Below are 24,876 nucleotides of genomic sequence, written 5' to 3' on the forward strand. Positions count from 1 at the left end.
GAACCTGTCCAGGTAAATTGACTTTCAGTTTCTTCTTTTCCCTCCGTTACTCTTCCACTCTGTTACCTTATTCGTTGTAGCTTTATTTATTGACTCTTAATTCAGCATTTTATCACATATTAAGTTTATTAAAAGAAATGATGACAGTTATTGAATTATTTGAAATAAAACCGTCATAACTTCTGATGGGTGTAAGTTCAAATTTCGTGGTCGGCCGCTGGTCATGATGGGTATTAGTACGCGTGTTCGAATGCAACTTGTTGTTTGCCATTTGCAGCTGAAAATGTCACGGTACAGCGTGCCTGAGTGTATATCGCTTGTGAAGGCCTACTATGCAAGCGATAACAGCTCGATTGCGGCACAGAGGAAGTTTGCGACAAGCTGTAGACAACCGGTTCAAGTGTGCTAGCAATCAAGAATTTGATTCGAAAGTTTGAGAGAGCTGGTAGCATTAGTGATGACAGTATGAGCAATGCCGATCAACAAACAAGTGTGAAAACGTCGAGAAGACATGCGCGGTGTTTCAAACCATCCCAAGGAAATCGATCAGACGAGCTGCAAATCAACTGGGAGACCTTGCGGCAGATTGTTGTTGAAAACCTGCATCTCTTTCGATACAAAAATCAAACCCATCAGCCTCGTGGCCTTGGAACAGCGTTGTGTTTCGCCAATACTATTGGTGAAAAAATTGACGAAAGGGAATTTAATGTGAATATGGTTTTACTTTAGCGCCGAAGCCGATTTCACATTTGGATGGTTTCGTCAATATGCAAAATTGGCACATTCGGGGGACTGAGAATCCGCATTTCGCGATCGAGAAGTCTCTCCACCCTCAACGGATGATTGTGTGGTGTGCAATGTCAAGTCACTGGATAATCGGTGAGATATTCGTTGACCGCACGATTACTACTGAATGATACTTGAAGGTTTTAGAAAATGATTTTACCTCATTATCCAAAGTGAGCATTCGTCAAGATGAAGTTCACGCAAGACGAAACTTGACCCCATTAGACCAAGAGAGTGTTTGATGTGCTAAAGGATTACAATAGGGACAGCATTCTGGCTCCGGGGTACCCCGCGACCACGGAATGGGACTCGCTTAACCGCCATATTCTCCTGTTTTGAACACACGTGATTCCTATTTGTGGGGCTATATTAAAGATAATGTGTACGAAAATCATAACCAATGTATATCCAAAACCATTGCTGAGCTGAAAACAGCCATTTCGGAAATCGAATTAATGTTCCGACACTTCAGTCGGTTATGCAGAACTTTGCCATTCGCCATCATAGCCAATTATGGCAGGCATATCGAATAGTATAAATTAAAATCAGTAACAAATCTTTATACCATGGATGATGCATCATATTTTCAAACTATCCTATATAAATTCTCTCAAATTAAAAAGGAATACTTAAAGCTAACTATGAAAGCGAACATGAAGTGGGTTCGAATGCCGCTATAACATTCGATGCAGATTCCCGTGGTCTCTAGTAAAATCATGCAATCTTTTTTTTCTGTCATTTGTATTTACAAAGAAACTCTTATATGTGTACATAACTCACATATGTACATTTATTTATGTTCGTGTGAACTGACATATGTACATAAATAAATCCCACTACCTCATAAAGCAGTCACCATACTATGATATATCCAAATTTAGTTCCTTTAGAACACTTTAATTAAATATTTGAAGCCATCATTCTCGTTTCTATAACCTTTGATATAATCGAAAAATTATATTAGAAAAAAGAAATAATGAACAGTCATCTCCTATTAACCATATATAAATAAACTGTGATTTTAAATAAACCTTAAAAGTGCAAATAAATTATTACTCTTCTATATTTGGTCAGAGGCACAGACATTAAAAGATTGAAATTGTCAAATAAATGGCAAAATAATCTATAGTTCTGGAGATAATTTTAATAATTTTATCATGATATTTTAGAGAATGGGCATGAAAATAATTTATTTGGTTGCATTTACATTTTGAAACTTGCATTTGTTACTAAATTTATTGTAATAAGAATTATAATTTTGAAAAGTAGGAGAGTAGGTACTTTATTTACGTCGTACTAGAGCTGCACAATGTTCTAGTGGCGACGATCTTTAAAACATGCCTGAGGATGATCCGAAGACATGCTATCCCAATTTCGTGAGGCCACTTCCTCAATTTAGAAATTTTCTCCAGATACCTGAATCCATGGTAATGTTCAAAGACTGACCACAGAACGTTCGATTTAATAATGGTTATATTTAGTATAAGTTTTATTCTATAGTATAGTTTTAATTTACTTATATTCTATATTTAAATTAGTAAAAAACAAAAATAAATCACTAGCGATCAAGGAAGAAAGAAAATGTCAAATCCAGTTTAATCACATGATGAAACTTGAAATTACTCCTAATGTTCGTGCTTCAGTCCTGCCTTCCACAATATTCTTTAGATATAGTTAGCGCTATTGTTTTCCTAACTGCAATATAAATTTGCGATCCCTAAAATGAATGTTTTTTTCAAACTTTATTTTGTAGTAGATGGACTTGCATTTAGGGCGGTGTTTTTACAACACCTTGTGAAAGTCGTAGACAGGTTTGTCGCATATTTTTTAAAAATTTTTTTAAACTGTTTCTTAGATTTTGTTTAAACCAATCTAAAACGGATATCACACGAGAGAAAAATTAAAAGTAACCGTAAGCGGAACCTCCACTCTATCCGCAACTCTAAAGGCAATTTCAGAATTCGGAGTTGCCGATAGAGTTACTTAATTGTCCGAACGGTTGCAAGTAATAAGGTTACCATTTTATACCATTTATCTTAACTTTTGGCTTATATTTAGTTTTTATATGTGATGCTATTATCTCATAATTTCTCAACGACATTTGTAAAAGGAGGAAAAGGATATCATAGACGCTGTAGAGTTGATAGTTTAATTTTGTACATTTTAAAGTCTTTATTCAGCTGCAATTAAAAATTCAGAACTCTTCATTTCCACATTATTGAACAGCATTTAATTAAAAGGATTATCATTTCTAGATCATAATATGAAAATGATATTAAGATATCAATGAATTTCATGTTGCATTTCTAAAAGAATAAGCGCGATGAACTGAAATACTATTTGGTATTTTTACGATTTTTTTACGTTGAATCAAATGATTAATGTAATAAAAGTTTATTATGTATAAAAGTATATATTTTTTTATTTATTCATATTTACGTATCTAACATTGCTAACTAGGCAAGTGAGGTATTGTTACCTATGTAAATCATAACACTAAATCGAATGAGAATAAAACCAACCTGACTGATTTAATAGCTTCGAAAATGTATAAAAGTTTCATGTATAAAAAGTACAATTTTTTTGGCTTTATGCAACCACTTTAGGCAACTGACTTTACTATCTAGACAATGGAAGCATTTTTTACGCTTAATCCAATAAAGTAGTCCTTTGAAATAATTGTTCAGAACAAATGAGGGTTTATTGTATGAAATATGCAATTTTTGACTTACCTACTACTCGTAAAATATTTATTACATCAGAACTATTAGATCTATGAAATCCATTCTGCTTTTTTTTTTTCAGATTTAGTATAAAAACTGCATAATAAATAATGCCTGACTTAAGTTTAAAATAAATTGTTTTTGTTTGTAATAAAATATAGTCTGAATTTTGGAAGAGAACTACATTACAACGGAATCGTCAAAAACGAAGACAGTTTCATAATATTTGAGTATATATTTTTTACAGTGCACCGTCCACTTTATTTTCCAAGCCATGACAGGACACAACCACAACTCGTTTGTATCGCTTTCATTGAAGCTTACAGGTACAGAGATCGTGACGCTTTTGCTGTAGATTATGAGACCGGACGTACGCCCGTAACGCTGTATGGGTTAAAACATGAATAAAAAGTAAATTACGCAATATTATCCTCCCCTAACTTTTTTTAAATGCTAAAAGCAAAAAATTTTAAAGACAATTTTAAAAAATAGCTGGGTTTTTTTTTTATTTCTCTATATAACATCAAATCATAATGGTCTAACACCGTTTTCCATTGTTGTCTGGCCGAAAAATATATATCTTTGATGTTGAAAATTCCAAATTACTAAGTAAAGAAGACTGTATTTCGAGTTAACATCGAATAGAGCTTCCACATATACCTTAAAGAGTATTGTTAAATCTGAAAATTACATCAAACTTACGCATATTTACATATTGAATGAATTATTTTCCATTCCCAGAAAACACCAATGTTGGCAACCTTACGCTATCGCTAGTAGTTTGTTTACGTGTATGTTGGCGGCTACTTGCACCGAGTAGTGGAAAAAATATTCTAAATGTTTCACTTTACCAAAAACTATCCTTGATTCTTGGTTTTGTGGAACAGTTAGTGAAACTTTGGAGTAAAGGAGTTGCCACCATTTTAGTTATTAAGATACACGAAATTTTTTTACAGTGAACATATTAATATTATTTTGTAACCGTCGTTGAACAGCCGACGTAATTTTCGGGTTTACGACTACAAATGCTCAACTCCATAACCTTTTAAATTTGCACCCAACCCAGAAGACAGGAGAACTCCTGGATCAAGTATTAGAAAAAATCAGTCCTCGTGGATGATTTTTTGAGGAAACTAACCAGCATTTGCGTTGCATGGAGAGGAAGACCACGAGAACCTCTTACGAGTAGCCTGACGGCAAAGGGACTCTAACCCATGATCCGCCTACCACTGAGGATATTTCACATCAGCACTGTGGTCGGTGGAAGCTGGATGCGGATTCGTATCGACCAGCCTTCGCTGATATTCGAACCCGGTTGACCTCATTGGAAGGCAAGTACTCTATCCCCTATGAATTCAACTTTTTTTTTACTGTTTTTTTCCTTTGTTTTAAATAATTATTATAATCAAAGCGTCTTAAAAGTTTTTACTCTCACTGTGTACACAATTGAGTCTCCTATGTTTGAAAAATAAAATTGCAGCATACATTTTAAGAGCAATTTATGCAAAGTACATTCCTTCAAGCAAATGCTAAATCCAGTAAAATGCAAAATTAAAGCATTTTCTACGGAAAAATAAATACCTAAGATTCGATAAATAATCCTCATATCTCGTAATCGGTCTCATTAAATTTACCGTGGAAAAAAAAAAACCGAAACAAAATTTTATTTGCCTGTCTAGGGGAGAGCAGCAAAGTGCTCGGGTATCATCCCTTTTGGGTTTGAGTATACCCTTAAATTGTACATAAAATCTCGATCTGGAAAAATATTCCTTCAAAAAAAAAAAAATTATGGGTTCGTCAACATCATATTTAAATATATATATACAATATATATATATATACCTCCATTTAGGAGTGAATGATATAGTTTCGTATTCTGATAATCTTGGCTTACAGATTGAAAACTGAAGGACGTTAAAAAAAACTCGTCGGGTATTGAAGGAATATTGTGGTATCACTAATATTCGAACCCCTATTGAGCCGGGTATGAGATTGACCGATTAGCCCTTTCAGCTACAGTGTGTAAGAAGCTGATCGGAACAAAATGATGACTTCATAAGGTGGATAGAATTCTGGTTGTTAAACCNGAGCAATAAATCCTCCCCACAGATACCCGTTTTTATATTATGGGCCACATTCGCACACAGAGAGGAACCTCCATGCCAAGAGCGGGATCGAACCCACAACCATTGGCTTGACAGTCAAGTACGCTGACCGCTCGGCCGCCTGGCCGGCATTTTGAGAGATATTGCACCATAGTTTTTACTGTGTAATGTTAAACTTTCAGACATAGTTCAATAAACAAACTCGAGTTTCAACTGTACTACTTTACAAATTATAGTCTCATCCAACAGAAAAAATATCGTAGATAGTATTTATACTCAAGGGCTGTTTTAACCCAGTAGTAAAAGCATCAGTCTGAAGGGACCGGCATTCGATCCTCAAAGTTGAAAAGACACCCGGAGAATATGCAAAATGCGTGTTCGCAAAATTTCTATAATCGAAAGTCTTATGCTGGGTAGCTGAGCATATAACATGGGCACAGGAATCAATGCAGAATTATTCTGGGAAACAAAATTTTCATTAAATGTTTTTATTTTTGCTTTATTTTGAAAAATAGGTTTATAGTGATCACATTTTCGGGACAATAAAACGAAAATTCCGACAGGTTGCCGTAAGGTTGCATGCTTTCTGAGAGAATTTTCATTAAAATATCAAATGTTTCCATTTAAAATTTTGATCCTTCAGAATCGATCAACTCATATAAGTATAGCGATAAATTAGCAAATTTACTTGTTTGTTTATTATAACGAGATATATTAAGAAATGTCTAAAAATATTTTTATGCTAAATATATCTTAATGTATGATTCCGAAATATTTCGAATTATCTCTGTTGTATTTCTATATATTGGTTAATCAATGCGTACAAACACAATTTTTTTTTTTATTATCCTTTCTTTTTTAATTTTCCTTTACTTCAAATTTACTAAAAGTACTTTAAATTTAGTTTAAACATTTAAGGAAATGTCTTTAAAAATATTTTTTAAATCTTCATAAACTGACATATTTTCTTAAACCCAAATTGTTAAATTGTTTTCTCACAATTAAATTATTTTGAAACCATTATGTACATTGATTTTCGTAAAAGATCCTTACTTAAATTTGAATGTCTAAAAAAATAGAAATTTTTCTCGTCTAAAATATTTTCCATACAAGTGAATATTTTTATAATGAAACGCCTTTAACCCGAAATCATAAATCAATTTTTATAAACATTTCATACATAAATTACAAGTAAATAGTATGATATAAATCTATATAATTCCAAGTAATTCATATAATTTAAGATATAAAGTATCTGTAATAAAAACTTTTTTTTTTGTTGGAACAAACACTCCTATATTTTCTATGACATTTCAAAAAAAATAAAAATGATACTTTTCCTGGCAAAGCCTACATTTCTTTTAAAAAATAAAACTCAAAAACGTTTCCTGCGTTTCATAAGTTCATCAGTCATATAAGTGCATAAGTATTTTTAACATGGTCATCTACTCAAAATCTCCAAAATATTTTGGAAGATTCTTGTAGTACTTACAAATTGTTATTATGTTTCGATTCTTCAATATCCAACCATGGAGGTGGTAGCGATTACACAGGCTACGCGCTTTTAACCTTGACACGCTATCAGCTGTTTCTGTATGATAACTTTATTAGCTGGTGATCAGCATTGTCTAAAAAAAACACAGTTACTTCATTTGAGCTATCGCTTTATGCGTGTCAATTTGTTCGTAAGTTGTTTCGTTGAGTTATTGGTATCAAACATTTTATGCCAATATGGCTAAGAATGAATACGAAGGTGACTGGACAATATCTACTCCTGCTAATCCTATTGAATTCAAGACTATTGTAACGCCAGCTTTTGCGCCATTCTCTGATAAAAATCTAACATATTGTTTCGAAGCATGGTATCAGGAAGTGCAACACAATACGGTCTTGTATTTATTCAAATTGAAACTCGTAAAACTCTCTAATGATAATATCGCACCAATATTAAAAGTGTCGGTTGACGTGAACTATTCCAATGGAACTATTTTTAAGAATTATCCAACAAAGATGGTTTTCAATGATGGAAGTAATTACGTTACTTTTGAAGATGTAACTCGAGCTCAGTTAATAAATGGCTATGAATCTGAACACTTTCTCAAAATGAGAAGTAACACTTTAATTATAAAATGCAAAATGAAAATTTTACATCAAGATCAAACATTACATATCACGACAGGTGATGAAAGGAAATCAAGCAAATGTGTTGATTTTATAAGAAATCTGAAGTCAATCTACGAACATAGCGTATTGAGTGATTTTGTTTTCAAAGTAGGCGATAAATCCTTCCATGTTCACAAAAACATCCTTGCTGCTCATTCTCCTGTTTTTATGAAAATGATGACCGACGATTTCATGGAATCCAAGACCAACAGCGTTACCATTACGTATGCAACACCTGAAGTCTTTGAATTGTTTCTAATATCTTTGTATACTGGCGAGCTTGAAAACAAGACATGGGATTCTCTGAAAGAACTTTATTACTTAGTGGATAAATATGATGTTGAATTCTTAAAGGTTGAGTGTATTGATGCAGTAATTTCTCTCCTATCTGTGGACTTAGTGTGTGAAATACTCAAACTGGCCTACAGCTTCTCTAATTCTGATTTAAAAACTGCTGCGATAAATTTTGCGGTCAATCACATCAAAGAAATTGTTCCTAGAGAAGATTGGAAAGAACTCGTTAAAACTCATCCAATGATTGGGTATGATGTAATAGTAAATTTCATTCCTAAATAAAAATCTAATAACTCTCTTTTTATACAACTAAATGGTAATTGCGAAAGAGAGTATGATTTTTTTGTGAATACATTATAATATTTTAATTATTATCTATATCGATGTTTTAAAAACTATAGTTTTTAAATTACATTACAGTATTTAGCTTACTTAAGATTACTTGAGTTTAAAATCTGAAACTTTCCTTTGAATCACATAAAATCTCTTATTTAAAAAGATTTCATTAAAGTGCTTCCTATATTATAGGATATGAAGTGGCTCTTAATTTTTTTATTAAATATATCAATTATTTTTGTGTGTATATATAATAAGTTAAATGTCTTTTTAAGTCTATCGATCCTGAAAGTATAGTGATTAACTTGAAAACTTAAATTATCATTACAAAATACCTTTAGAAATTTCAAAAACATAGATGATTATTTTGTATGTTAAATGTGTCTGAATATTTCTTTTTTAACTTTGATTGTTTTGTTAAAGAAAATGACTTTAAAATTGTGTATTCAATATTCTTACCGATGAATTTCTTTAAAGTTATCCATACATATTTATGAAATTTCGATTGATTTGTAAATACAATGTTCGAAGCGTTAATTTTGTGTGCTTTTTAAAACTAATTTTTTTGCGAGGACAATTATAAGTTAGAAATTCCAGTTAAAAAAATTGTTGAAAAAAATATTTGAAAATTTTAATTTTTGAAAGGTATTTTTAAATGTTTACTAAGTTAGTTCAGTTTTATTTTTCAACTGTGCTTTACAATTATAGTTCAAGGAATATCTATATAGATGTTATCTACATTGATGTTTTAAAAACTAGTTTTGAAACTGCAGCGAAATTTTTTATTTAGTTTACATTTAAGATCACTTGAGTTTAAAATCTGAAACTTTGTAAATACAATGTTCGAAGCTTTAAACTGTGTGCTTTTTAAAACTAATTATTTTACGATGACAATTATAAGTTAAAAATTTCAGAAAAAATTTTCTTTGAAAATAATGGTTTTGAAAATTTTATTTTACGAAAGGTTCTCTAAAATGTTTACTAAATTAGTTCAGTTCTTTTTTTTTTTTTTTTTTTTTNTTTTTTTTTTTTGCTGTGCTTTACAATTATAGTTTAAGGAATAAAATATAGTATTCGCTTATGATACGCTTCATACGGAATGTTAATAGTTACTTGTAATGCTACGAGTAACATTTCAAGCACAACATCAAATTATCATAAAATACAAATATTGCGTATTACTATTGTTAAATATGCGTTTTAGTTTTTATAGAAACTCTTTAGTTTCTATCGAAACTCTTATTAAGCTAAACTCTTAATAACAAAAAATATTAATGTTTAATAAAGTAGAACAATTATGCCTAAGAACAAAATTTCGGGTAATTAACAAAGATAGACGATCGTTTCGCCCCAATAACATCGGGTTTGGAGTGTTTTTTTTTTAATTTTTTTTATTAATAAAATTTTTGTAAGATTTGCATTTGGCGATGACTTTCGAAAATTAGTGTGTACTTTTGATATTTGGCTAAATTACTGACTAGTAATTTGAAATCCTTAGTGCGGGCCCACTAACCCATGATCTGTCTCTCACTGAGGATAATTTTACGTCGACACCGTAATTCTTGCGAACAGGGAGCAGAATTCTTATGAACCAGTTATCGTTTGGATTCGAAACTGGTTCACCTCAATGAGTAGCGAATGTCCTATCCTTTGAGCCACCGCTGCTCGGATTGGCGTGTTTCACCGGTTTAGTATGTTCACTAAATTATTATTTTGTTTTTACACATAAGTCTAGTTATAATAGTGGAGATCTTGCGACCAGCGGATCAGAAATTGAACCACCGATTGATTTTTAAGAACCCATTTTTATTAACTTATTTTCTTAACATAAGAAATCATTAAAAAGTTTAAGTATTAACATTTACTGACAAATTTATGAAAAGAAAAATTTGTTCTATTGTAAGGTCGCATTCTCCGGTAATTCTCCATTTATTTTTTGCACTTGGTTAAATTGTATAGAAACAAAAAATAAAAGTTATTTTTTGAACAATTTTATTTGCTCAAAATGCTGAAGTCACTTTTTTATTGTTGGCTTAGTATTTTTTATTGTATTTATCTTAGGAAACAATAATATACAATAATATAATTCTGGTGGCCAAGGTATTTATAGTACTTGATGAATTAAATAATAACTTCAAACTTATATAAAATTACCAGTTTATCTTTAATTTCACTGTTTTTACATAAAAAAAATTTTCAGGAATAACATAATTGTCTATTTTTTCCTACACATATTTATACAGCAGTACGAGTTTCATCATAAATTAAGCAATAAGACCTGAATTAGCTCATCTTCAATAAACTCCTAGCGCTTTTTTTTAATGAAAAAGAAATATTAAAAAAGTTTATCAGTGAATAGGTAAATACTGTTTGATTATTAATACAGATGAGATTGATGCGCATTGAAACAAAAAATTATCCATTTCAAATTAAATACTACAGAAACTTATGCTCGCAATTCAGTTTAGAGGGAAACTATTAGCAGGGAAATTATTACTATATTAATTTTTTATTCATTTGTTTATTGCAGCCGCGAACACTCATGTATGTATATTGGTAAATCGTCGCACTTTATTGAAGCTTTGAGCTAGTTTTGAAGCATTAAATATATTGACGTTTTCTTACGAAAACTAATTGTAGTAAAATTATAATTTTTGCAGCTGCGCACTCTGATGACTAAAGATTAGAAAAAAAGGGAAAAAAACGTGAACTTTTCTTTAAAATCTCAAATTGCTTTCAAGTTATTGAGTTTTAAAAATTTTGGTGTTTTTCTTTTTTATAATCTTGAACATCTAACAAAAAAACGAGCATTTTTTTTTATATCGTTTGGTCATAAAATTGGCTGGATTTACTGAATATTTTATTTTTATTCGGTATTTGATTGTATTTGCCATCACCAAATATTTGTAATTCGATTTGTAGATAGAGAAAAATTGTGTTATCTTAGAGATGCGAATTAATTTTCTTCTTTATGATAATTTATAAAATGGTACATTGATTATTTTATTTATTGCCTAGAACAATTAGGTTGTAGATTATGAGTTAAGAATACAAAAAGCTTTACTGGTTCAAAAGTTCTTCAAAATCCCAACATCAAAACATGGAATATAAAAGTATTAGTATTTTGCACTAGTAAATTGAATAAAGTTTCAGAAAATAAAACAAAAGATATTTTAGATTTATCCAAGATTTCGGACCAAATCTGAAATATTTTCTAAAAGGCACCTTTTAAATACAATCACGATGTATTTATTTCTACATTATGATTGAAGAAAATAAACATAATGATAACTTGTTCTAAAGTTCTTTATATTCCAAGTATTCAGATATCAGATAAAAAAAAAATTTTTTTTTAGACCATCAGTAGATTTTTAACAATAAAATAATAACAATTTCAGAACAGATATCAAAAGATATTTAATATTTAATCACAATATCAGAGCAATTTTGAAATATTTTTTAAGCTCATATTTTATATAGTAATAGTTTTTAGCAAACATATATTATGAGTTAAAATAACAAAAAGTTTACTAATCAGTAACACATAATTTATTTTCATGTCCAAAGCATTGTAACACATGCGATCGAAAGCAGTGGATTTAGAAATAACAGTGCAAATATTAAAACTTCAGAGTTAACATAACAAATATTTTTTTTTAATATGAGTGAAATAATAAAATGCTATTGAATAAATGATGCAATCAATTGTTTAAATGATTTATTTTTATGATATAATGATATAACTTAACATACTAAACATAACATATTTAATGATATAACTGTTACATACTTGTAGACAATATATAAGACAATAATAACTGAGTTTATAAAATATTCTCTCATACGACACGCTCAGTACTAAATTCTCTTAATGGTATTCTTGCTAAAATTAAAATTAAAAATATATTTGTGAATATTGGAGTCCAAATTTAAAATATGAAAAGAAAAACGTTATCGAAACTTGACGAATCATTAACAAGGAAGGCGAGATGCAAGGCAGTTGGATTTCTAGACGAAATTTAAAGCTGTTCTTATCAATCGCTTTTACTTCTTAATACATCAGGTTTTAGTTACATTTCTTTCTTTTTCCTCTTGTCTAAATATTACAGTTACAACTCTAATGTGCATTTTTTTTATTTTTTATTTTTGACAAGAATTGTAAAAATCTTGGACATCTTTCATAAATAGAAATAATGAATACATATTGAGAGAAGTATAAAAACCCAAAGTTCTTGACACAAAAGTCTCGACCTAAATTTTGACAACGATGTCTCTAGAAATAGGACGTTAAAATAAAAATTAGGAAAACAAAGAAATATTAGTTTAGCACCGAATAAAAACAAAAAAGTAAGAATGCTTTTTTTTCTAAAATTTCTATAATTAAACTCGTTTTTATCTTCAGTCTTTCGATTTTGTTTATGATTTAGTAAAATTGACCAATAACAGTTTATTGATTCTTTACTTTTTACCAACTCGTACGTTTAGCTAATATTGAAATATAACTTCATTTTTTATTGGTTTGCAAAATGTTTTACTGGAAATAATTTCTTCACATCAAAATTGACATTTTATATTAATAAAACAAAAATAATAACCGTTTAGTTTTAGCATATAATAGCTTAAATAATTTGATAGAAGAGCCAAGCCATCACAGTTTTAAAAGATATATATTTCGCAAAATTTATAATTATTAATGATCATTTTTTAATATATAATAGATGCTTTGAATAGTTAAGCTTACAATTTTAAAATACAAATATGTATCGAGTAATTCGATATGTATCGAGCAAATATGTAATTCGAGACTCCTCCTCATGGGTTTATTAGTTGTCTACCACTACAAGTGTCGAGAAAATTTTTACGTCGTTTCTCTTATAAAAACTATTTTGCTCTCAGCCAATGACAGACCAGTATTTAGTAACACTCAAGCAACATTAGGTACAGGAACTCTTGTCCGATTCACAATGGCTCTTAAGGATAACATCATTCATTATTTCATGTCCAATTTCAGGATAAGAAGAAATCAATTCTTTCCACTCCTTTTTAGATATTAATTTCCGATAATGAGTGATGGCATATTGTTTAGATATTTGTTTCAGCTCTTTGTCACCATAAATGTAGGCAAGCTTTAGAATTTCGCACACTTGATTAAAACTGAAAGAAGAAGTAATTAGATGAGAACACTCACGTGTTAATGTTTGAACCTCATACTTCTTAGATAAAACATAAAGTTCTTTTACTGTGGGCCAGGATTCGTCTTCGATTTCCCCTGTATACATATATTTAAGGAAACAATCAAATGCTTCGAAAGGTACATCATGAAGTAAGATGTGTTCCTCACTGATATCTGTCATCATCTTTTTAAAAACAGGCGAATGAGCACTAAGAATGAATTTATGAGCAGGTAAAATTCTATTGCCCACTTTAAATGAAACATCAAATTTAAAATATGACTTATAAAAACGACCTAATCCTTGGTTAAACGCCTGTAAATTGTCCAGAGATTGCAATTCACAGTCACGCAACAGTGCTGCTGAAGAACCAGAATTGAAAAAATGAAAATGACATTCCAAAATCAGTGTTTTTGTAAGCATCTTATTGTAATGATTTGAGTTGAAAAAATATAGCGATCTCAACGGCGAAAAAAGATCGTCGAAATGAATGGTATCAATTTCCGCAGCATTGATTGAACGCAGAGGTTTGTATTGATGAAAGAGATCCCCATCTGAATAAAGAATTTGAACGTATAAATCCATCTTTAAAGACAAAGGTATTGTATAATCAGGGAGTTTGAATAAAGTTAATTTCAATAAGTCATACTCATAGTCCTGTTGCTTTGGTACTTGGATGCTTTGATAGACTACTTCAAAACGAAATTCAACACTAGTATTGGTTAGAGGGAAAATTCCTGGTGTTTCAATAATCCGGAGATTTCGACACTAATTCTGCATTCTTGTATAATGAGTAGATTTGCAAGCACTGCAGTTATTTGGGCAGCCATTTAAACACAAGTGGGTACCAGAAATTTGGAAATAAGCTATCAATTTTTTATAGGTAACACCTCACAAAATTTTATTTTGAAGAAGATAAGAAATGAGATTTAAAAAAAATGCCTCCATGGAAAATTATCAAGTACTATAGATTTTTTTTAAAGAAAATTATTCAGTTAGTGATAACAATGAACAATGCATTGTTCACCGTTTTTTCAGATAATTTTTATCTAGCGGATGAACGAATTTGAATACATAATTTGAATAATGACTCCCCACAGCATTCTGGCGAATAATATTGGCGAGACGACGAAATTGTTTTACTGCATGATTGAAGTAGGAGCCATGGTCACAAAGGTTGCCTTGAGCGCAGTTCACCAAACTTTCTTAAAGGGGGATAAGATGTTAGCAGCGCAATTCACCATATTTTAGAAAACCATTAGCGCAATCAGCTATCAGCGTTTGAATATATTCTGAATGATAGAAATTTTTTAAAAAAATCTATAATTCAACAAATTTATATGTTAACAAAACAAAAACTTTTTGGTTCTGATACCACGTTATAGAACTTTTCTGATTAAGATAGCCTGTGTTTAAAAAAAAAAAAGAAGAAGAAATCAGTCTAAACGAAAGTAAACGAAGAAGTTTTTTTTCACTCTTAATTTCTTTACAATTATTTATTGTTGTTATTATTTTTTTTTAAACTAATTTTTGATTATAAATTTAGCTTTTTGTAATATACCCATAAATAATACTCAATCATTTTTTTAACCCTCCTATATTATACCGCAAGAATCTAACGATTCAAAAAAATGATTTCTTTCAACGGATTTCGATTTTTGAAGTTAAAAATAATGGGAGCACAAAATCTAAAAAAATATAGTCCAATGTTTAGATCGAGGAGTTGATGGAAGTTGGGACTTTTTAATTTTAATTTCACTATTTACCTATTTCGCCATACCAGTAGCACAATTAAAGTAAATAAATAATTTAGCACCCAATTACAAAAGTCATTTGGACAAAGGTACTTCCCGCAAAAAAAAAATTATAATTGCTCATTATTTTTTATGAATTTAAATTTGTAAAAAAGAAAATTGCGTATGCACAAATTTTCCCGTCATTTTTATACATGATATAAACTTAAAAATTTAAATGTTTGTGTTTTGAGAAATGAAAATCTAAAAAGACTTGCTTTTTGCCCAAAAATTATTTGACTGATTTCACTGAAATTTTTTGTTTAAATATTATATAGTTTAAAATAAAGAATGAATGTCTTAAATCCAAATTTGTTTGCAACCATTATAGTTAATAATAAATAGTCCTGAAAATTATATATTGTTTGCAACCATCTTAGGATAAACAAGCTTAAAAACTGTGTTTATTCATTATAGTAGTTTTCGAGGTATGGCGAGGTGCGCAAATTGTAGAATTAGAATTAAGTATTCCAAACTTTATTTCATTTTATAACCGGCGCTGAACAGCCGACCCAATTTTTGGGTTTACGAAATACTAATGCTCAACTACATAGCCTTGCAATTTTGAACCCACTCCAGAAGACAAGGGAACTCCTGGATCAAGTATTGGAAAAAAGTTCCCTTTGTGGAGGACTTTTTGGTGAAGCCAACCCGCACTTGCGTAACATGGAGAGGAAAACCGCAAGAACCTCTCACGGTTAGCCTGACGGCAAGGTGACTCTAACCCATGATCCGTCTACCACTGAGGATATTGCACATCAGGACTGTGGTCTGTGCAAATCGGATGCGGAATTCGCATCGACTGGGATTCGAACCCGGTTCACCTCATTGGAAGGCGAACGCTCTATCCCCTGACCCATCGCGGCTCTATTTCACACTTTAGACCGCTTTCCCAACAAAACTATTTTGATCATATTTTCCAAATTGCAGATACCCAAATTGCAGATTATTTTAAGCGTCAAAAATCTAAATCAGCTTTCGGAGAAAAAGTATATTTATTTAAAAAAAAAAAAAAAAAAAAAAAAAAAAAAAAANAAAAAAAAAAAAAACTTACGTTTTTGTGTCAGCTTATACCGTCTATGTAAATGAATTAGCACATTTAAGATAAGCCCTTCGAATCATCAAGATTACATCTTAGAACGTAAAAATCCGATCAATGGAAAAAAGTTACAATGATGTCTGGTTTTTTTTTTTTTTTTTTTTTTTTTTTTTGGTTTTTTTTAAATTTGCTAATTTACCTTGAGTTTGTAGCAATAGATTTGTGAAATAAGTAATACTTTTAATACTATAATGCTAAAAGTTAATTTAAGAAAATTGTTAAGTTGCAAAATTAACCAATGCTCTTTTTAAGTTTTGATTAATTTAGAGACCTAAAAATATAGCGACTTATTTTCTGAATTGAATTAAGAAAGGAATGCTGACAAAAATATTGTAGAAAATATTTTAGAAAATAAGTTATAAAAACTACTAATAAAAAATTTGAACAAAATAAATTATATGAATATGAAAAAAATTTCATTAGGAAAATAATGAAAAATATTTGAATACTTAGTCATTTTCTTTTTCAATTTTCAACTAAGCTATAGAGAGAAACATAACTCAAGTAGGTTCTGGTAATGATCTAGTTGAAATATTAAAAGTTTCGGTGTATGTGGAAAATCGAAATCTTTAATCCCTTAACAAATGTAATTTTAGGATAGTACTTATTGAAAAAGAGGCAAAGTGTGATACTGTAAATAAAGGTTAAATTTAAATAATGTGAAATAAATAGAAAATCATTTGCAAATTTATTGTAAATTATAAACATAAATATGATCACAGTAAAAAAGCAACGAAACACATTTACAAATTTTTCTACCATTTTAATATGATTCTTACGAAGTGTATAGGTTTGTCCTTAATAATTTTTACACATCTCTATGCATAACAAATTTGCTTGCACAAATTTGAATTATTTTTTTCACTTCAGTCGTTAATGCAGCCACATAAAAATTAAAATTAATACTTTTTCTATGGCAGGAGGTTGGGTAGCAGTATAAACAAGACATAGTGTATGATACTTCTCTTTCCCAGCTCTTTTGTTTCAAATTGTTTTCCAGCCAATATAAATATGCAGCTCCAGCAGTTGGTGGTAAGCATAAAAAAAGAACAGCATTGCTTGCCAGACCTACTAGCTCATGAAAACATAGAAAATCGTAATCGCTTAGATTTTACGTTCGTCTTTTCAACGTTTTATTGTGTATCGAAAGTATGAAACTTTCATCACCTCTTCTAATTAAATCTGGAGTCAATCTTGGGTCATTGAAAATTTTGGGGACATAAACCTTTATTTTTTCAAACATCTATGAAATTGTATCAAAACCACTCAATTCATGAAGAAATAAGATTAAATCCTTGTTATGACCGATAACTGCAAGCTTTCAGCAATTATAAAAATAGCATATTAATCGCAAAAAAGCATCATTTCATATGCCGGCGGAGCCTTCGAAAAACAGTCTTAAAGAACGATTGTATTGATATTATTTCACTCATCATAAGTGATTGTCAAATTCTTAAGTTAGCCTCTTGAAAACTCAACCTTATAGTCAGCAGCAAAAAAGTTTACGGTGGATCACATCAAAAAACTTATTTCCAGAGAAGATTTGAAAAATTTAGCTGTATTGCATCCTACTGTAGGCTACGAAATACTTGTTAATTTAATCCCTAAAAGATACAATTTTTTTGTTGTGGAAAATAATAGAGTAATGTCTTAAAATCTGGCATACAAGTAAGTATAGCGATGAACTTAAACACTTACCTATTTGTTTATTATATTGAGTCTTAAGAAACGTTTAAGAATCTTAAGAAACGTTTAAGAATATTTACTTACTTTTTATGCTAAATATGTTTTTATGTATGCTTACGAAGTAGGCTGGAAAATAACCAATAGAAGTATTTGTAGAATATAAATATTTGTAGAATACTAGTTGTAAAACAGAAACTTTCTGAACTATGCTTGTAACATTTAAAAGTCTTGATTAAATAAATCGTTATTAAATATATAATTTATTTCTTAGTTTATAAATATCATGTGTCAAATTTTTAGCGAAAACAAAACAGAAATTTATTGGCTCTTTTAAATTAGAGAGAAAAAGAAATGAAACACGAATCGAGGAATGAAACACGAATATGAAGCCCGTCTCAATGTGACGTCATGATGCTTAATTCCGGTTCTGTTTTAGAGGCAGAGGTGGTTTCGTTTCACAGTGTATGCGATTTTAACCTTGACGCACCATTTTTTTTTTCAGCTCTTTCTGTAAGATATCTTTATCACCGGGTGAATCAGCTTTTATTATTATTATCTTAAAAAAAATACAGTTACTCTTCATTTGAGCTTTCGCTATGCGTGAATCAATTTGTTCGTAAGTTGTTTCGTTGCATATTGGTATCAAAAATTTTATGCCAATATGGCTAAGAATGAATACGTAGGAGCCTGGACAATATCTACACCGGCTTATCCTAATGACTTCAAGTCTATTGTAACGCCAACTTTTGCGCCATTCTCTGGTAAAAATCTAGAATTTCATTTCAAAGCATCGTATAAAGAAGAAGTTTCGCGCCCGATATCCAACTTTTATGAGTTCAAATTGAAACTCGTAAAACTCTCTAATGCTAGTATCTCACCAGTATTAGAAGTGTTGGTTGACGTGAACTATTCTGATGGATCTAATTTTGTGAATTATCCAAGCATGGTTTTAAATGATGGAATGACTTTCGCTACTTTTAATGATGTAACTCGAATTAAGTATGAAAATGGCTATCCATCTGAACACTATAAAAAAATGAGTAGTAACACTTTAATTATAAAATGCAAAATGACAATTTTACATCAAGATCAAACATCACATACAACAGGTAATGAAATTAAATCATGCAAATGTGTTGATGTTATAAGAAATCTGAAGTCAATCTACGAACAAAGCGTGTTCAGTGATTTTGTCTTCAAAGTAGGCGATAAATCCTTCCCTGTTCACAAAATAATCCTTTCTGCTCATTCTCCTGTTTTTATGAAAATGATGACCCATGATTTCATGGAATCCAAGACCAACAGCGTTACCATTACGGATGCAGCACCTGAAGTCTTTGAATTGTTCCTCAGATCTTTGTATGCTGGCGAACTTGAAAACAAGTCATGGGATTCTCTGAAAGAACTTTATTACTTGGTTGATAAATATGATGTTGAATTCTTAAATGTTGAGTGTACTGATGCAGTAATTTCTCTCCTATCTGTGGACTTAGTGTGTGAAATACTCAAACTGGCCTACAGTTTCTCCGATTCTGACTTAAAAACTGCCGCGATAAATTTTGCTGTCAATCACATCAAAAAAATTGTTCCTAGAGAAGATTGGAAAGAACTCGTGAAAAGTCATCCGATGATTGGGTATGATGTCACTGCCAATTTTATTCCGAAATAAAAAATTTAATAACTCTCTTTTTATACAACTAAATTGTGATTGTGAGGAAAGTATGATTTTTTTATGAATACATTAGATTATTTTAATTATTATTATCTATATCGATGTTTTAAAAATTATAGTTTTGAAATTACAAAACAGTCTTTATTAGCACTTAAGATCACTTAAGTTTAAAATCGAAAACTTTGCTTTGAATCACATAAAATCTCTTATTTCAAGAGAAAATTAAAAAGATTTAACTGAAGTGCATCCTATTATAAGATATGAAGTGGTTGTTAATTTTTTTACGACATGCATCAATTATTATTATTATTTTATATATATATATAGATATATATAACAAGTTAAAGGTCTTTTAGTCTATTGATCCATCCTGAAAGTATAGTGATTAACTTGAAATCTTATATTATATCATTATGTAAAACGTTTAGAAATTTCAAAAAGATGATTATTTTGTATGCTAAATATGTCTGAATATTTTTTTCAATTTGATTGTTTTGTTAAAAAAAATGACCTTTGTATATTCAATATTCTTATGCTTGAATTTCTATATTAAAATTCACCATAAATATTTATGAAATTTCGATTGATTTATATATACAATGTTCGAAGCTTTAAATTGTGTGCTTTTTAAAACTAATTATTTTACGATGACAATTATAAGTTAAAAATTTCAATTAAAAAAATTATTGAAAAAAATGGTTTGAAAATTTTAATTTATGAAAGATTTTCTAAAATTTTTACTTAATTAGTTCAGTCTTTTTTATCTGTGCTTTTCAGTTATAGTTCAATGAATGAAATATAGTATTTGTTTATGATACGCTTTATAAAGAAGGTTATAAATTCCGATATCTTTCTTCAGCTAGGATGGAAGGCAAACAAGGGTAACGAAATTAACATTAGCTCTATACTTGCTCTAACAATCATAAATAAATCGTGGAAAAATCTAGATTACTTGGATCATGTCAGCAAATAAGAGATATACAATTATTTTTAGAGAAATGCTATTTTAAATTTGAAAAAAAAAATTTTTTTTTTCATTCATGAGCTTGTCAATTCAAAAAGTGCTGCTTCTTTATATTTATGATATTTTTGAGACAAAGTTATCAAATATTATTAAAGAGAAAACCTTTTTATAAATGTCACGGTGGTCCTATTAAACATTTAGTGTGCTCTTACATAAATCGGGGAAAAGAGTACTTTCCATGATTTTTGAGCTATATGAATAACAACTTCATATTTTATGAGTGAATGCTCACTTAACGCCCTCGTTTCTTGAAAGTGCAGTATTGCCAGGGGCCGATAACCGTTCACCCCCAGATAGCGTTGTAAAATCCCCAAAAATTTTTTAAAAACCCCAAAATTTTTAACTTAATGTATAAGTATTAAACAGTAGTACAAAAGTTAAATAATGCATAGAAACGTTGCTTTAATACTTTTTAATATTTTATTATCAACAAATTAATATGTGCTGATAATTTAAAAAAAAGGATGAACAATTGTACTATTAATTTACCTTTAAACTGCTTTTCGTGTTCCCAATCTTTCTTATACTTTTATACGTACTTCTTTTTTTCTTTATCCTTTGGCATTATTTTTAAACAACGCACATTAAGAATTTTAAGTAATTTGAATTCAAATTCCCCAAACGTACAGGTTGATTGAGCTAAGTATTATCTTACTACATTCAGCAAAGGGGTTAAGTTCTAAAATTAAATCTTAATCTTTTTGTTTTGGTTTAACATTGATTTTCATATTACCATCTCACACATTCAGTTATAAAATTTGATATTAGAACATAATCAAAATGAAACTAGTAAAATTCACAAATAACCCTAAAACAAACCCCTAAAAATAAATTCCCCTAAATTACCCACTGAAGATAAAAAAAAAATTAAAAAAAAAATCCCCCTTAATTTAGGGGAGAAACCCCTAATCTGGCAACACTGTGAAAGAGAGTCGTCAACAACTGATTTCAAACAAATTCCAGTCAAATAGCACTTTAAGAATTTTACAAATGTTGTTTTTGAACACAACACTTTTAAGTTTTCATCATCTCCTTAAAGTATGTATTTATGCAATTCACGGGAAAAAACATGATCATTTTATTAATTAAATTTATACAAATGTTGCAGATTGAATATAAGTTAAACGATTACTTTAAATAATTCTGAAGTATGATATTTTTCATATATAAAGACGAGCAAAGTTTTAGACCTTACTGAATATCTTCAGCTATTCTATTTCATCATGTTAAGTTACAAGGAAAGTGGATATTTTTTAATTTTTATTGATATTATTAGTTTAAAAAATATCATGACTGAACCTTAAAATAGTTTTAATTTAGAGTGTAAATTATTACTTATTTATTAATTATTGTTTATTTATTATTATTAATTATTATTATTATTTATTAATTATTTTTAATTTCATTGTTATAAAAAATTTTTCAGGTACTCTTCGATTTCTCTTTTTAATTTCAAATGCATTTGATTAACTTAATACCTTAATTTGAGCCGCAATGGCTGAAGGGATAGAGCATTCGCTTTCCAATGAGGTGAACCGGGTTCGAATCCCGGCAATGGCTGGGATGCGAATTCCGTATCCAGCTTGCACCAAACACAGTGCTTACGTAAAATATCCTCAGTGGTAGATGGATTATGGGGTAGAGTCCCTTTGCCGTCATGCTAAGCGTGGGAGGTTCTCGTGATCTTCCTCTTCATGTAACGCAAATGCGGGTCAGTTCCCTCAAAAAAGACCTCCACGAAGGCGAAATTTCTCCCAATACTTGATCAAGGAGTTCCCTTGTCTTTGGGGTTGGGTTCAAAATCACAAGGCTACTGAGTTGAACATTATTAGTCGTAAATCTAAAATCAGGACGGCTGTTCAATGACGGTGATAAAATAAAATACCTTAATTTTAATATTTTAATGATTGGACAAACGTAATCAAAGCGTTTTATCCATGAAATTTCGAGTGTCAAAATAAAAATCTAATGCTTTGGTACGATGTATTTTTATACTGTTACCATAAACACTAACTATAAATAACGTTTTTAGAAGAAAATTTATTTTTAAAAATAGAAATTTGTTTGTAAAGATTTTTTTTAACTACCAGCAATAAATATCCTTACTTTAAGTTATAACTTTAAAACTTATCACTATTTTTGTCAAAAACTTTGCGCACGAAATTAAAATTACCAATATTCTGTTAAAATTTTAAAATGATAGAATAAAAATTGCACCTTATTGTTTGCAGCGTCTTGTGTCCCCTTAAAAAAAGTATAAAATTTTTGAAACTTTTTAAACTAACAAATTATATTTTAATAACTTTTCTAATAAGCCTTTATAATTTACATGAAAAAAATTAAATTAAAACATTCTAGACCTCAGTTTTCTTTAAAAATTAACAAAATTCAAATATCCAAATATTAATTATTTTTTATTTTCTTAAATTATTTTCTGAAAAATGAACTTTGCTATAGTTTTATGTCAGGCGCCTTATTTCTCCGCAACCACCAAATAAGAGATCAAGTTTAAATGTATACTTTATTTTACTCTTTTTCTCTATTCTATTAAAGTGTGTATGATTATTTATAGAAATAAATGTGCCTATAAAAATGAATAGCTTTCAGCATACATTCTTTTATTAATACTGGGCAAAATGCTGCCACTATAAATGTCTTCAAAACGTTTAGAAACAATGTGCTATTTAAACTGCAAATTGCTATTATAATATTATTTTAGTTTTCTCTGCAACCACCAAATAAGAGATCAAGTTTAAATGTATACTTTATTTTACTCTTTTTCTCTATTCTATTAAAGTGTGTATGATTATTTATAGAAATAAATATGCCTATAAAAATGAATAGCTTTCAGCTTAAATTCTTATATTAATACTGGGAAATATGCTGCCACTATAAATGTCTTCAAAACGCTTAGAAACATTGTGCTATTTTAGCTGTGAATTGCTATTATTTTAGTTTTCTCTGCAACCACTAAATAAGAGATCAAATTTAAATGTATATTTTATTTTACTCTTTTTCCCTGTTCTATTCAAGTGTGTAAGATTGTTTATAGAAATAAATATGCCTATAAAAATGAATAGCTCTCAGTATACATTCTTATATTAATACTGGGAAATATGCTGCCACTATAAATGTCTTCAAAACGTTTAGAAACATAGTGCTATTTCAGCTGCAAATTGCTATTATTTTAGTAGCATCTTTTCAAATGTACCTGATTTCAAAAGATAAACTTCAGTATTATTAATACGTACACACATTATCTTTTAACAATTCAAGTATTATCTTCTTTTTGTTTGAAGTAACGCATTGATAAGATAATTACAGACAGTTTTGTCGATAATTTGGTTTTTTGCATTTGTTTCCTCCCTATCATTCAAATGCATCATTCGTTTGAAGTCCATTATTAGAAGCTGCATCTAATCTTGACGGTTTTGTATCTCAATAGACTTGACAAGATGAATGAAAAGTTTTCCAAACGATATGAAGGTGAATGGAAAATATCAACACCTGCTCATCCCTCTGTATTCCAGAACATTGTTACCCCAACTTTTTCGCCTCTGCCTGATGATAGTATAAAATTTCATTTTGAAGCTTTTTATCAACAAGTCAGCAGTTCTTCTTTGGGGGAATCTATTTTATCTTTGTTCAAATTGAAACTAGTAAAATTTAGTAATACTCCTATATCTCCATCGTTAGAAGTAACTGTTAATGTAATAGTTAATTACACCAATGGATGTTCTTTCAGAGAATATTATAATCGTTCTTTTTCATACGCTGATGTGCTGACTTTCGAGGATGTAATTCGGGCCACCCGCACAAAATGTCGGACATCAGATCTTCGGTACATGCCAACTGTTACTCCTCATGGCGAAAACATGAAAAGCGAAGCTTTGGTTATAAAATGTGTTATGCATTTTTATGATTATCTTCAATCGCCACATTTTGTCTTCGGTGCCAAAGTGTAGACACTTGAAGTGTAGACACTTCAGACCAACATCTTGATTTTTTTAAAAACTTACAATCG

At 29.8% G+C, this 24,876-nt stretch overlaps 2 protein-coding genes across 2 annotated transcripts; one reads left to right on the top strand and one right to left on the bottom strand.

Annotated features, from left to right (window-relative positions):
* Positions 1 to 7,345: 7,345 nt before the first annotated feature.
* On the top strand, positions 7,346 to 8,353 carry LOC107449264 (TD and POZ domain-containing protein 1-like). The gene has a single exon (XM_016064755.3). The coding sequence runs from the start codon at positions 7,346 to 7,348 to the stop codon at positions 8,351 to 8,353; it is 1,008 nt and encodes a 335-aa protein (XP_015920241.2).
* Positions 8,354 to 13,341: 4,988 nt separating this feature from the next.
* LOC107442713 (uncharacterized) lies at positions 13,342 to 14,163 on the bottom strand. Its single transcript, XM_016056347.3, has one exon. The coding sequence runs from the start codon at positions 14,161 to 14,163 to the stop codon at positions 13,342 to 13,344; it is 822 nt and encodes a 273-aa protein (XP_015911833.1).
* Positions 14,164 to 24,876: the final 10,713 nt, after the last annotated feature.

The sequence above is a fragment of the Parasteatoda tepidariorum genome, chromosome 10, assembly GCF_043381705.1.
Source record: "Parasteatoda tepidariorum isolate YZ-2023 chromosome 10, CAS_Ptep_4.0, whole genome shotgun sequence".
NCBI classification, from domain to species: Eukaryota; Metazoa; Arthropoda; class Arachnida; order Araneae; family Theridiidae; genus Parasteatoda; species Parasteatoda tepidariorum.